At 35.0% G+C, this 16,665-nt stretch overlaps 1 protein-coding gene across 1 annotated transcript in view; it reads left to right on the top strand.

Moving 5' to 3' along the window:
- The window catches only part of LOC142323454 (protein ST7 homolog), a 98,919-nt gene that overhangs the window by 17,807 nt on the left and 64,447 nt on the right, over positions 1-16,665 (top strand). The window contains exons 2-3 of the mRNA XM_075363091.1: positions 4,034-4,116; positions 14,984-15,146. Coding sequence (XP_075219206.1) covers positions 4,034-4,116; positions 14,984-15,146 — 246 coding nt within the window. The remainder of the gene's footprint in view (positions 1-4,033; positions 4,117-14,983; positions 15,147-16,665) is intronic.

Below are 16,665 nucleotides of genomic sequence, written 5' to 3'. Positions count from 1 at the left end.
ATCCTTGTGTAAGCACCCTCAGTTTTCGTCTTATTAAAAAACAACAGTCTTTATACGCTATTCAGCAGTCAGTCTTTCTTTGTCAGCCATTTTGGAACGATATACAAACAGCGCAATTGGAAAGAGAAGAAACTAATATTCATGAACTGCTGTCACTTCTGCCAACATAAAACACATTAATTACCTAAACAATTATTGCCAAAACAAATTTTGGGTCATTTCATGCGCCACTCTGTGCATACGTACACACATACATACATACATAGTGGTGTTATGTATAATTTATTAAAAGAATGCTCTTACAAATTTTAGGCAGGATTACGATGATGATGTACACTTCTTAATTCACAGCAATTTCTGTCATGCTTTTGACCAGTTGTAAGAGTATCAGATTCTTTCTAAGGAATGTATTGGCCTTAATTTCATGCCATCATTGCTGGTTGTAGTTCTAGCTTTTACCCTGCTCCTACACTTATACGTGGGGTGTGTTTTTATACACATTAATTTACAACTTAATTTTCTTGCTTTCAATCTTTATCTTTCTTCAACACATCATACTAGCAGCAACTGTTGGCAATGCTGTTCTCCAACAAATGTTTTCCTTCCACACATTTTAAAAACAAGCTACATTACAAAGCTGAAAATTTTTTTTATGAACTCACACAGTCTAACAAATATATCTTTGGATTTTTTCCATTGTTTTTGCAAACATAATTTACAGTGTAAACTCAGGTTCGTATTTGTATTAAAATTATCTCTAGGTGAATTCATTCTCATAGTTATTCATATACCTGGATATTAAAAAATAACTGCATCATTTAAAAGACTCATCATGCTTGGCCTCTAAAAATATTTTCTATCACAATAGTGATAATGATGTTAAACTAATATAAAATAAAATACAAAAATAAATTTTTGTATAATATAATGGTCAGATTAAAGAGATGAAATTTATCAAATGTTGATGTGTTAAAGTAGATTTCTTCACAAGAAGGTATGGTAATTAGTTGAATGGTATAATGAAACACAGTATTATGCTTCAGAATTATATAGACTAATATATCCACTTTTGTCAACTAGTAATAAAACATTGGCATAGATTCACAGGTATGCACCATTACTTTTAGACAACTTGCTTCATAAAGTATAGAAGAAAATTAAAAATTAACTCGATGACAGAAAATGATTATGCTGACATATACATTACCAACAGTCATACTAATCCATAAACATTTTAGGAAAGAAGGTTATTGTGCTGCTTCTTAAACCATAAAAAAAATATACAAAATCATACAATGAACCAACAAAACATGCAGTGGCAAATACGATGACTGAGAAGTACAGAAATTAAATTACAGTAATTGCTCTAAAAACTACCTGGGACAGACTTGATGCATATTCACCCCTGAATGTAAGGAACACACAACAGTAGAAGCAACTTTTGCTAATTAAGTGTTAGAACACAGTATGAAAACTGTCATAACATGCAGATTTTATTTTTATTCATAAAACTCAAGATCCTGTTAACAGTTTAATGATATGAAATTTTACAAATTCTCAAAATTTAACAAAATCAATATATTAGATGAATAAATATAACATATATATATTATACAATTTGATTACTTACTAAATGGGTTGCCCAACAATTTTAAGCTCGGGCCATTAAAATCATAGCTGTGCTACCAGTAACTCTTCTTAAGAGGGTGCCACTAATATAAATAGCTCACAAAGGCCTTCAAAAGGTCCTTTTAAATAACAATTTCCATGTAACTTGAAAGTGAGTCATTTATATTTTTTAATAATTTTAAAGTTATGGTAAATTTGATGCACAGTAACATTTAAAGGAATCCTTTCATTTTAATTAGTTGTATTTGATTTAGATTATTGAAAAGTAGTACTTTATTGCAGATATTTGCAGACAAATAGTATTTTTTAATATTATGCTATTCTTAATAGAATAAACTTAGCTAGTTAAATAAATTTTTATGATTCAGTTTAGAATCAAGACCGTAGTGAAATATTTGGTCGAATTTATATTTAATTATTTATAAGTTATATATATATATATATATATATATATATATATATATATTTTATTTCTGTATGTTTTTATTCATTTTTTTAATAATCAATGCTGAGTACAGAAAAAATATATGGACTAATATTAGACATATAACTTCTATTGACAGTAATTTTCAATTTTTCAACATTGCCTATCTTCCATACACTTTATCAGTTATCTTCTATAAACACCTAAATAAACTATTATGTGATTAACAAATTTAAACTATAAAATTCTTAAGAATTTAATACGGGTTTCTGGGTGAGATTGTATCTCCTTACAAATTGATGGTTCTTTTAACTTAAAATTCTTATGGGCTTGCATCTTTGAAATTGAGGGATTTTAAGTAATAATAGAATCCCAGTGCCAAAGCTATCTCATAAACTAGTTCCTGTTGATCACCTATGTTAAATGGGAATGATAGCATTTTCACAGTGTTGTGCTCTTGATATTTATTAATAGCAAATGAACATTGGAATCAGACTTAAATTTATTATATAATAAGATTTATATATAATATGATTTTGTTAAATATTTTATTATGAATTCCACTGCTTTTTATTTAGTTATATTAAAATTATGAGCTCACCTCAGTACTGTTAGATAGTATAATTATTCAAATCAATGATTCCACTTAAACAGTGAAAGACAAGGAAGGTACCTTATAAGTAAAAGTTAAAACTATACTGAGTTCATTAATAATCATAATTCATGGATTTTCTGTTTTAGCCTTCCTTTCAGAGACTGGAAGTATTTTTATTGAAAATATACTGGAATGGAACAATTGTTTAAGTGAAGTAGATAGGTATATTTCAACTTTTAAAATGTGTAACGTTGTACAAATGCTTTTGTTTATGATTGTGTTTGTTTTTGACCAAATTCTCTTGGTTGTAGCTTGCATTCCCAATAGTTAACAAGCCAAGCAGCATAGGGAAACATGACACATTTACTTGCCTAATCAGTGATACTTATTATTTCCATCAGAGATCTGTTGAACTGTTTATGAATTATCCAGTGTTGTAAGGGTTTTTTTCATTGTACCCACTTTTGAATAAAGTACAGTAACTGAATAACATTTTACTGCATGATTATATTAACACATTATTAACAGACATCTAAGCTAACTTCATTATTACTATATGAAAATCTGTGAACTGAATTATTCCATAGACCTTAAAATTTCATGTAAATATGTCCTCTTAATAAAAATCCATAACTTGCTGGAGTAAGCGCAATTGGAATTAAAATCAGTGTGCTTGTTTTTTCTTTAGGATATCGTACTTTTATTTTAAATTAAATATATATTTTGAAGTTTGTTCTTTAACATGAGTCACTTAAAATATTAAATGACAGTTACGGGAAATTCGTATCCATCTTTTATATCAAATTATTTATATTGTTCTTTTATAGTGTAGATATATATATATATTCTTTTTTTTCTTTTTGATGTAGTTCAATGTTATTCAAAATTGAACAAATTGTCAGTTTTGTTAACTGTCATATAACATTTCAGCTATCTGATGATAAACCACATATATCCTTTTTATTGTTTCTTGGTCAATTAAAGCAAAATTAGGTGACTATTTCTAAAATAAAAGAAATTTCCTTCATACAGAATTTAATAAAAGTGTTCTTAATCAATATCATAAAAATTAATTCTGTAGCTTTTCTGGATACTTTTTGTACAGAAAAGCCTTTAAAACATATCAATATTTCAGATTTCAGGAAGTAATTTTCTCAGCTATGTTGTGGTTGTGGCTGGAGACATGGCTTGCCACATTTTGTGTTCACTTTTTCTAGTACAAAGCGAAATTGCATCATATGTTCTGTTCATAGAAATAAGATACTGTGATAGTTAAGGTGACATCGTATGTTTTGTTAGTAGAAATAAGACACTGTGATAGTTAAGGTGACTTTAGGAGAATGGCGTTGACATAATATTGAAAATATTCTTTTAATTTTTTTCAGCTACTATGTTTTTGAGTACCTTAACTCCAAAGTTTTATGTTGCTCTCACTGGAACATCATCTTTGATCTCAGGTTTAATTTTGGTGAGTATAATTTTAGTTAAGATTAATTGCAAATTAAAAATTAATTTATCCATTTCTATTAATTATTAGTTTAATCATGTAGCAAAACTGGTCATATTTAAAATTAAATATATTTTGTATTTAAAATTTTTATGAATATTATCTCTTAACATAAAAATGTGATTATATTATGTAATTTTTTTTTTTTACTAGTCACCCCTACCCCTTTACATTACTTGATTTATGCATGCTTTGTTTTGTACTCTATAATCATATATTTTATTTTTTGCATTTAGGTATACGAGAAGTATTTTTTCTTTATTGTCAAGTCTTATGTTCATTCTAATACTAATATTCAGTTCTATAAGCAGTGGTTTAGTTAAACCAGAATGCCGTTTTGGAAAATATTTGTCTTAAATATTATGTACTTAAAAGTAAAATTACTTTTGCAGTAAAATCAAAAAGTAGCTGCAAAGCAGTGTTTCTCAACCTGTGGGGCGGTGTCCTCTTAGGGGGACATGAGCGTATCGAAAAGAAAATATTATTAAAAAATTTACTAATTTACTGAAAGAAAAGCAAAACAAAATACATTCTGACATAAATAATAAAATACACAATTACACTGATATAATACTCTTATAAATAGGATTGTGTCAGTACTGCACCATGTATTAATAATTAACGTATAAATACTAAATTTAAAACAAGTGACTCCCTTGGGCCTGTCTTACAGAGCAGTTTTTCAAAGGAAGGTTTAGTATTAGAAATAGACATTCTGAGTTCTTTTTATATATGTAGCTGAGATCTATATTTTGTCTCCAAAGCAGCCTCCGCAGAAAATCTGGTTTCGCAAAGGTAGGATGTTGGAAATGGTAATAGTATACGAAATGCTCTTGTTTTCAGTGCAGAAAACTCATCATCTATCCCTACCCAAAATTTAAAGGATGATTTATTACTAAATTGTCTTCTGATTTTACCACTTGCCGTGAAGTCTATGAAGATTTCTTCTTCAGCAGTTTAGAGCCCTTCAGGGGTATTTTGAAATTGATCCCTAACCCATACATAACTTGCTACCAAGTTGTCATCAGCAAGAAAATACTTTTTAAGATTTTTTGCCAGTATGGCTAAATGATTTTCAATGTTAACAAAAACAACTTTCACGTGTTGTTCTTCAGCCTTGTAAATTTTAACACATTCATCCACATTTCTAGGTTTTTTGCTTTAAATTTCTGCTCCAAAATTCCAATTTTCTATGAAAGCATTAACTTTATCACTCATATCAAACATATACGTATTTGCGCCTTGGAGTTGGTATTTAATTTCTCAAATATGTTGACCAAGTATCTCAATTCCATCCTAAATGGACCATCTCAAGACTTTTTGGCGTCTGGTTAGTTTGGTTTCCTCTTCTAGAAAAATGACGATTTCAGCTTTTAATTCATAAACACATTGCAAAAATTTCTCATTTTGATAACCATTTTGCCTCACAATAAAATAGTAATGCTGAATATACTGGACCCATGTGTTTACAAAGTGCAGAAAAAATTCTTGATTTTAGGGGGTCTCGTTTTTAAATAATTTACTACAGTTACAACCGTCGTTGGCACAATATTTCGTCTTCATTTATTTTATTACTGGTAAACCCAAAATTTAAGTACTCGAGAATATTTTCTTGATTTTATTTTCGCAACCACGCTTCGACTGTCTCCATCTCCGACTGCACTCTGCAGCAGAGACAGGTGTGACCAAAACCCTGACACTTAAAGCACCGGGCGACTTCTACATGGTCTACTACCCTACATGAGGTCCACCCCAAAAACAGCCGACCACCGGCCATCAAGACCTCCCGGATCTTAGGCATGGTCTCAATTACCCAGTGGCTCTGGGGCCTCTTTCCGCCCCAACTACCGGACCACCCTGGACTCCTTGAGAAAGTCCTCAACAGTCATATCCAATGCTGCATTTTGACTGTATGACCTTGAGGATTTCGGTCTTCTCTACCCTCGTTGCCGTCGGTAAATCGTATACTAATATCTGAGGCCGCCACTCGGCCAGCAGCTAAGCCTTTAACCCGTTCTTCATCACAGCTTCTGCCTCCCGCAGCCGTTTTGCCTGCTGCTCATTTACAACCTCTAAAATGACGCCATGGTCCATGGTCCCTTGTTTTCGTGACCCGGGAGATTTGAAACTTTTCCCTCTGCAGGTCCAGGAACTTTTTAAGGGTTAGCTTCGTCATCGACGACAAAGCCTCCCGGTCAGATCTCACCGGACTCCCTTCACTGCTTGTCCACCTTGCCCGATAGTCTAGTAACGACGAATCAAGGGTTCGGTTTACGCCCTGGAGGCTTTCGCATTTCACTGCCAACTCGGCGACCATGAGGCTACATTCCGACAAATACGAGTCGACTAATTGCCGAAACTCGACCGAAATTCTCGACTCTTTAGAGGAGATTATGGCTCCTGCGCGGACTGGACTAAGGTTACGTTCCTCTTGTTAGGTGACCTAAATTGGACGACTTATTTTGGTGTAGGTCTGAATTTCTATGTTGCTTAAGACATAATTTTGATTAGTATGAGTGTAGTACTGATTTAACTTTAAACTCGATCGTTTTCTGAGACATTCACAGTCACAAACGGTGCTGTCGTATCTGGACTAAGCGCGGGATTCGCGCTTCCGCGGTTTCTGTCAGTTAGTTTTAGGGAATCATGTTAGGTTGGATGTGAAGATGTCCGTTTGAGGCCTACGTGAAGGCGAAATTTGATTTGTATTTTACTGATGTAATTGTCTGCCGAGGCCTTTGCATCGGTGGCATCCCGGCCTGGCTGATGACTGTGATGTAATCAGTTAGAGGATCTAAAGACGACCTCCGGTAAAGCCCCTCAGGGCTTGGGGGGGGGGATGGTGTGGCGAATGGTAACGTCAAAAGATGGGTGTCTTTCCCCTACGGGGTTGGGTCCACACTGACCGCATCTCCTCGATCAGCCCTAAACCTTCGGACTCAGAGTTAGACCTCTCTAAATAAGGCTTCGCGTTTTGGAGACGGCCGACCACCGCATTGCTGTCCTTCACTACCCTCGACTTCGTGAGGAGACGCCCTTCTGACTTGCTCGCCCTTCACAGCCCTGCTCGCCCTTTGCAGTTCCAACTGCCGTTTTCCTCACACCGTTTGCAGCAGAGGTATCAACAGTATTTTTGGTGCAATTCACCTTTTCACGAGGGGGTAGGGGTACCTCCCTCATGGAGACCACCGGATCTCTTGAAGAGGCCCGCGGCCTCGGCGGAGATTTGCCAAGAGACCTCAGCTGGAAGGGGTAACTGGTTACCAAGTCCTAGGCTAAACCCACCGAGTCCTCCAAGCAGTCTCCCCAGATTGCTGCTCCATTACGGCTTCTTAAAGAAGAAAAAGCAACGACTGCACTGCCAGGCACTGCAAATGCTGTCTGAATGAACCTGTCACCTGACTCAAGAAAAGGTAAGCGTTAGCTATTTATTCTGAGCAAGGCTGCTTGCTCTTACGCAACCCCGCTCGAAACTCAAAGGCTAAGAAACTCCTAATGCGTGACCACCGGCGAGGTCGGAGCGAATCGCTTCCCGAACCTGCCAGAGAATCGCAAAATAAATGTTGCCTCACGAACTACGAAATACGGACACAAGCATGTAATAAAATGCCCTTATTTTACAGACTGTGGCCCTCCTGCAACACATTCAGCTGGCTAGCTGAAAGCTCTACAACTGCGCAGGTTGACTAACTGCCACCAATTGTTATCAGGCCCGACAACGGGAACGTAGAACACTGTTCTTATTAAAATCACCACTGGTAGTGTAAATTCAAGTTTACAGTACGGGGCCAGAGGCCGAAAAGCGAGTCTTGTAAGGCCAAGGATTATTTAGATATCCAGCGTTGTTTTAAATGGTGCTAGTATGGATACAGGCCAACCTCCGAGGCGCGAGTGCTAGCGTCTCGGCTTTTCATCCGGAGGTCCCGGGCTCTAAAAAAAAATATGTATACAGGGCGTAGTTCTGTAAACAGCTGGTGAATAGTATGTGCCCATTGCGGTGAGGAAGAACACAAGCGTGATGAGTGTCCCAAGAAGTCAGTGGGTCCTACTTAGGAGAATTGCAAGCGTGCAAATAAGGATTCCAAGCGTTCTGTGACTAGTAAGGATTGTGTCTTTTTCGGAGGTCTGTCGAGATATATATATGAATTCTTTACCATTAAATGTTTCAATTCGATCAGTTAAATGTACAGGGTGTTTACGTTTACAGATTGAACTAGTTGAGGTTACTCTTCGTTGAAGTTTGGTTGTTGTTCTTCAGCATCCATACGTTGTGTCTGGTGATCTGCCAGGTTTTTCTCATTAGAAACGATTCTATTGCGGGTCTGAAACAGGCCATCTGTCGTTTACAGAGAGCGTCTCAGTGTGTAAGGCAGTCCTAGTAGTGGAGTATATAGGTCGAAGATATCATTATTTCTATAAGGTCCACACAACTAAGAGGAATTCTTGGCGTTCCTTTGTTAGTGAACAGGGGAACAAGAATCTCTTGTTTATAGGGTTTTAGAACACAAACGTAGAAAGGGCGTTCTTCTGTCTGCTTTCTCGACCCGGCATGGCGTAATATCAGATGTATATAAAATCTAATTCAGATTACTTAACGATTTACTGCCTGATTGCAACGAAGACCACATACCATTTGCGGATGAGGCGTGAGGTCGCTCTTTTTCGCGGAGGTGCATTGTCTGTGGAGATTGCTGAGGCCGAAGTGCATCAGGCAATTTGTGATTTAGGCAGGGGTAAGGCCTCGGGTTTTGATGGAATAACAGCGAAGCTCCTTGTTGCTCGCTAGAGGTAAGTGGGAGAACTATCACACGGGTGTTCAATAAAGTTTTGTTTGGTAGGTGCCAAACGAAAAAAAGATTGTTTAAAGGAGGCGACAAGTTGTTCAAACGGAACATCACATCGCTTCAGCGATCCTTTCTTTCGCCAAATACGTGATAAAAAGTATTACGATCATCCATTCGGCACTAAATTCCAATTAACTCATTGTCTTAAAATTAAGACCTAAATCAGAATTGACCACACGTCAAATTCCAAAGAATGCATTACAGGCCTTCCCTGAGACGTATTGAAGGTGCTACTTAAACTGCAATTTCTCATCAAGAAACAACCCAAGGTACTTTTGAACCTAAACATATCTAATACGCTGGCCTGACATAGATACACGGACTCGCCGCCTTACAGCCAAACGGCCTTTGAGAAGCATCGTTGTGGTCATCTCTGTGCTAAACGTCATCTTATGTTGATGACCCCACAGCTCAAGTATCCTGCATGCTTGAGTGGTTCGGAATTTAACCCCCCTCCGTAAACCTCCCTCAACCAGCATAAGCCAGAATGCGACACCCGCTGGGCAACCTCAGCCGCAGAAGTGAAGGCCTCTCCACCACCCACAATAACGGTCCCAACACACTGCCCTGCGGACAACCCTGAGACAGTGTCTTCCCCACTTCATGGCTGTCCTCACGGAGCAGCAAATCTCGATGACTGAAGTAACTTTGCATAACCTGCAACTCCCTCACAGTACAATCTTTTCTGTAATTGGTATATAGCAGAAGACCAGCATAGATTATTAAATGCCACAGAAATGTCTAGGACATATTCCTCCTGATTGGAGGTTATCACATTTATCACACAAGGTATGGCGTCATCAGTACTCTTTTCGGGACGAAACCCGTACTGATTATCCATTAGTAAACTGCACGAGGTCAATCTCTCATTTGTACGAAAGTACAGAAATTTTTCAAAGACCTTACCAGTAACCGGCAGTAATGTCAAGGGCCTTTATGACGAACCAACAGCAGGATCCTTATCGCCACCTTTAAACAATAATTTCACAATCCCTTTCTTCCAACACCGGGAAGTATCCTCCAAACAAGAATGTATTAAAAACCCATGTGATAATTCTTACACTTATTCCTACCGAGCGAGCAAGGAGGGTTATCCCACCAAAGCCAGGAGCCTTACCTCTACTTAGACTACAGATAGCTTAACGTACCTCCACCTCAGAATCTGCCACCATTCATAGCCCTGATGGGCTTTAACGGGAGTCGTCTTTCGCCCTCTAACATTTTACATCTCATAGTAATAAGCCAGGCCTCATTGGGATACCACCGACGTAAATGCCTCGGTAGACATTACATTGGTGATTTTTAAACTCAGCTTTTGCCTTCGGTGCGGGCATACCTGTTTCATAACAGTCAAGTCCCAGCTCCCGAGAGAGGCTCGCTCCCATGAAGCGAGCCTCTCTCGGCCGAACTATGAGGAACTGAACAGTCGGCGGCGTCAATGAAAGCCGCCGACAAACTTGCCAGGTCTTGCAAATCCAGAACATCCAGACTCTGATCCAAAACACGAAGTCTGGCCGAAAGAAAATCAACAAACTTTTTCCAGTCTGCATGCCTTTGCAGGAAACGACCCTGCTGAAACGGAACGTTATATCGGTAGCACTCACTCAAACCACCAGCAGTCTCATACACAATCAGTCGATGATCACTTGAGCTATTGTCAACCACCTTCCAGTTACAATCATTGGCAGAAATAACCTACCAATGGTAATGTTGATGTTTGTTTCACCAAAAACCCAACACCCGTCTACCATACCTGCGTAGGTGTGCAACTCACCTGGTACATTATATACCTGCAGACCTTGATGGGATAAAAAACCCTCAATTAATTCACCGCCATCATCGGTGAAGTCGCTATGCCACAGAAGTGACTTAGCATTAACATCTGCACCAATAACGATTGGACTGGTACCAGAGAATCGTAGAATTTTATCCCAGACCTCAAAATGATGATCAGCAAGATCTCTATATTGAAAATACGAACTTGCAACATACAGAGAGATGCAAGTTTTGAACATCCACACAGACAACATGATGATCATTAGAGAGCTGTCGAATGAAAACACAGTAAAGTTCCCTTCTGCACAGTACAGCAGACGTGGTGTCAGAACCAAATAAAATCTCTTCCAACAAGAAAAACCTAGTAGTTTACCGGACACAACGTATGGATGCTGCAGCAAGAAAACATCCAACCCCCTTGGTATGGCAATCTTGCCAAGTTCACTCTGTATAATGTAAGCACCCTGTGCATTTAATTGCCCAATTTAACCATCTAACGATATTGAATTGTAGTACATTGTGACAGCCCTCTGATAACAAACACAATCCTTACTATTCACAGAATGTTTATGGTCCTTCCAAAGATATCTGCAGTTAACACAAGTCGAGCTCTCCGATTTCTTAGGACACTCTTCTCATTTGTGTCACTCATCCCCACAGTGGGAGCACACTACCACCATATGTTTACATAGTTTAGCTATTTGTCCAAACTGACAGCACTTGAAACAACGTTGAACATCATGAAGAGAAGTCACAAACAACCTGCCCTCAGATACGAAGCCTTTAAATAGTTCAGGACTCACCTCGATGACACCGTGGTAATGTTCTGCCTCGTACCTACCTATTTTGAATAATAATCGATAACCAGCCTTGAAGGCCGCCTCAGCCATCTGAGTATTCGCTCCCATATGAGAGTCATTAACTCCTCCTCAGATAGACATCGATCAATATCATACACGATGACCTTAGGATGCCTCTTCCTTTTAGGGGTAACTTGTGTTTTACCAACCTCAAGGGAGTCAGAAATAACCTCTTTGTTGTCAGCAATGACAGAAAATAATGACCAAACAAACAATTACACCCGTACTAACAAGCAAAGAACAAAATTCACAAATAGTAATGGTGAAACAACACAAATATTTATTTAACAGAAAACAATTGGTTATATGCTAAAGACAAAGCATTAGGCTTCAGCCTATGTTAGGAGGAAAGTAAATCATGACTGGGATCTTAAAAAGGGGCAGGAATTAAGCAAATAAAAGCATGGGTAGAATCTAGGATTCTTCCTAATGAAAATAACGGCAAATGAGTCTTAAGAAAAAATTTTTGAATGATAGAAAATTCTTAATCTCACAAAAATCCTGTAACAAATCATAATCTAATAAAAAATATTTTGAAATTTCATTGGACAACATAATTACCAAATACTTAGAAGCAGCTGATGAGTGTTTCAAATGGCATAAAATACTGAAAAAAGAAATAGACCCCCCCCATGTTGATTTACAGGCAGACATAGAATTCAAAAACTTAATTGGTGTGGATGTGGGTTGACTACTACATACAAATTTTAGCTTTGCTAATATTATTATTATTGACCATATCTCACATGAAATGAGAAATAAAATAGCCTAAACAATAAAGAAAATGAGAGGAAAATCAGCATTATTATTGACGAACCAATCATAGTTAGTGTAAAATCTGTTTTAGTAATATGTTTGAGATGTTCCCTTATAAATGACTCTTGAGCTTCTGTAATAATAGGTAGATGTAATGGAGTTGCAGCACAATTTTTAAAATTATTCCCAGATATTGGATATTCTTAGAATTTTGCATTATTTAAATCATTCCTTGGAACTGGCCGTACACAAGAAGTAAAGTACAAGGAGTTAACCATTTCCATTCTTTTATTCTGTAATTGTATTCTTTTTGTATATCATGTCTCCCAAAAATCAAAGAAATTGAATATTTGTGCTATCTCACTGGAAGAAAGAATTAAGAAACTTGAGAAAATATTCAGAATTAGGTGGGTAGCATCAAGTCAAAGAACTGTTGAAGTTGTCTGTGAAAACTACAAAGCACTAAACAAACATTTTAGTGAGGCCAAGTAGGACAAAGAGACTCCAAAGAAAGAGCAAAATTTCAACGTCATGAAGATATGTTAATTCCTTAAAATTTCTGGAAAATCTTGAAGTGATGTATGATGCTCTTAATGAAATAACTTATTTATCATTACAGTTACAGAATAGAAACACAAGCCTGACAGTTCCAAAATGCGATCAAGCGTACCATCAGAGTGTTTGAATGTATGTGCAGTTTTGTACCGGGAGAGAACCATAAAAAAGCACTCAAAGTAGCTGGAGACAAAACATTTAGAAACATCCAGTTACATGGCTATTAGAAAGTTGTAAAAATTGAAAGTAAGCAATTCTTTAGGAGTCTTATGAATAGTTTAAATAACAGGCTTGTAGAAAATTTGTTTATAGCATCCCATCTAAATACCAGTTCCAGCCAGAATAAAGTTGAAAGAAGGGCAAAAATAATCAATTATTCAAAGGTACTGTACAGAAATAATTGGCCCTCTGCCTCTTCTTTAGATATCTTCTATGATGAGAGTATTAGCAGCCTTTGTGATTTTTTCCACATTTTGGATAAGAGGAGATGTATAAATGCTTTTAGAATATATATAGAGACTGAAGAAATTCCATTTGTGCTGTTGCATTTAAGACTGTTCAAACATTCTTTTATTGAGCTTTAATGAGCTTTCAATGAATGAGATCTACACAAAAGAGAAACAAGTTAAGATCTCAAGGTCAGGTGGACTTATTTTCACCAGTAAATTGGATCTCCTGTGTGCATATTTAATCCAAATTCATATGTGAAGTCATGAGACTGCAAAAGGGGAGACGTTCAGCTGATGAAACAATATGCTGGAAACGCAAGGATGCCAATGCTGACGCCCATTATGAGTCCATATGGAGACTGCTAACTTGATAAAGTGAGTTCCAGTAAATATTTTTTCCATCTAAATCATTGTCTCTAAGTGACATCTTTTGTTCATTCATTATGAAGACTCGGTTTGTATAACCAAAGAGGCTAATGAGAAAACCTATTTTAGAACTCAAAGAAAATGACTGTTGACTTTAAGTGCTATAGTAAATATTGGAACAGTAGTTTGAAGTAAAATTAATATACCCCATTGTCAAAAAATAATTCATTGTGTACTTTGTTCGCTCTGTTGGAAATATTGATGGGATACGGATATCAAAAGATGTACTTTGGACTCATATTTTGTGATATTTTGAAGTCATTAATGAGTAATTCTTTGAGTCTAAAACTATAAAATCTTGGTAATAAATTCTATATGTCTTTTATATGTTTACATGAGTATTTGTACATACATATATTTATCTATGGAAATTTCTAATATTTGCCACTAAATATCATGAAATTTTATTAGTAACATGTGTATCTGAAAGTTTGATTCTGTTAAACTTTGAAAAATATCTGTTGACAGGTGGAAATCAACACAATTTTCAGAACTTTAAAAAAACTCCATCCTTAACTAGTTTTATAAATTTTTCCAACACTACTTTCTCGACTTTTGCACTTTTCAAGGTACTATAGTGGCCAAAGCAATTTTCAACTGATTACAGGGATAAGGGCAATACTCTAAAAATAGAAATTCTGTCACTTTTTTTAGTTTTTCATCATTTCAAGTTATTGACTTAAAAACTTATTATTATTTTATCTACCTGAAATGTTATCAACTTGGAAGTAGTTTATCAAAGAAATAGAGAAATTGTTAAATTTTTAGATTAAATGTAAACCATTAAATTTTTTAAAAGTAATATGTTGATCAAATAGCAACATTGACATTGAGGTGATTTTAATGTCATTTTAAGACAGGATAACTAAGCAACAAATTAATCCAGAACCTTCTTAATTATTTTTTCTGTTAATAAGAAAGTAAATGCATATATAAAAATGAAAATAAATAAACTATAACAATAAAAATAATTTTCAGTTTTTGTCATGTGAGAGGGACTAAATTTTAAGCTCTAGTTCAGCAACATTATACCCAGCTTTTTTTCTTTATATTAATACTCTTTTAATTCATGATTTAAAATTTTGAAATATGTGATGTGTTCATTAAATTTAATAAATTTTGTATTTTGTGTTTCTTTTTTTAATACGTAAATGTTTTACAGATTTTTGAGTGGTGGTATTTTCGAAAATATGGAGCATCTTTTATTGAACAAGTGTCATTGAATCACATAAGTCCATGGATCGGTGGAGGAGATTCTAGTAGTGAATCCTCAACCAATAATAACACCTCATCTACAGCTTCTACAACACAGCAAGCTGTACCAGGTAAGGTTTCTTTTAGTTATTTTTTATCATACTTTTCTGCTTTCCTATTTTGTATATACTCCATGTATCAGTTACTTTATTAACTGATAACAAGTTATTATTTAGCTACAGTTTCAGAACTTGTAAAGAATGGTATATACCACTGGATTATCCAGCGCTAAACTTACTATTTTGAAAAAATTCAGTTCATCTTTTTTTATAATTGAAATTTATTAATAAATGGAAAATAAGTAAATCTCAAATGATCATCGAATGAGATCAGGTAGAAAATTAAAAAAACGTAGTGTTGACTGTTAAGATTAAAGATATATTAATTTTTGTCTATAATAGTGAAAAAATGTGTAATATTTGAAGATGAAAGGTATAGGAAAATTTCCTGCAGCTTTCATAAGGGAGTACAAGCATACATTTACATCGAATGCTGACTGATGTCGAACAGGTCTTTGATCTGTTTTGGCTATTTAGTTCCAGTAATGGCTATAGAAAACAGTTTTTGATAAACTTAGAACAGAACAGGGGTTGTTGAACAGTTATCTGTTGCAGTTCAAGTAACTTATCCTAAAGAAAGGTTCATCAGTTTAAAATCTGTTTCAGATGAAAAAAGTACTCTGAATTATATCAAAAGATTATTCAATAATTGGAGGACAAGGCTACATATGATGTTTCTGCATGATGAACTGTGGAAACTTCGTTAATGTTACCATAAAATTTTAAAAGTTTGCAACAACTGGAGTTGCACGTATAAATATAATATGGATAATTTTAATATTATATGGATAACTTTTCTTTTGGGTGTTCAGTATACTAACTAAAAAATTAATAGCATTGTTATAGGATTGGTCATATAAGTGCACTAAAATTTTTCAAACCTTGTTCTGAAGTCAAGACCTGTGATTATTCATACTAGGCATAGTTGAATATACAAAATATTTATGTGGTTTCTATGTTATTGTGAATTTCAGAATAGTATAACCATTTATTCAACATGTAATGTTTCTTACAATTAATTAATGAATTAAAAATTCATTCTTCTGAATTATATAATTGTTGGTAATATATATTACCAACAAATAAAAGTCCCTTAATTTTTAGTATAATAATTGCTTGTTACATTTACTATTCTTACTGATATAATTCATCATGTAATACATTTAATTTAAGTTTACAAATTACTTACTAAGAAAAACAATATTTAAAAAACACATTAAAAAAAGAGAATAGAAAAACATACATTGCTTCAAATCTACAGTTATATTACAATTTTTTAACGTAAAATTTTGGTTTGAATCTGATTTTTTTTATATTCCATATCTAATTGATATATGAGTATAGAATATATTACACACAAACAAATTGCATGTTTTTATTAATATTAAGATATAAAATTTATTTTAACTGGTTTTTCATTAATGTTTCAGCTAGGGAAAAATTGAGTATGCAGTATAGTTTTATACCATATACCATTAATTTCAATAATAAAAAAAATCAGTAAATAAACTTAGCTAACTGATCAATAAAC

Source organism: Lycorma delicatula, chromosome 4 (genome assembly GCF_047948215.1).
Source record: "Lycorma delicatula isolate Av1 chromosome 4, ASM4794821v1, whole genome shotgun sequence".
NCBI lineage: Eukaryota > Metazoa > Arthropoda > Insecta > Hemiptera > Fulgoridae > Lycorma > Lycorma delicatula.
The sequence above is the reverse complement of the archived record's forward strand: the minus strand, read 5'-3'. Positions and strand labels throughout refer to the sequence as shown.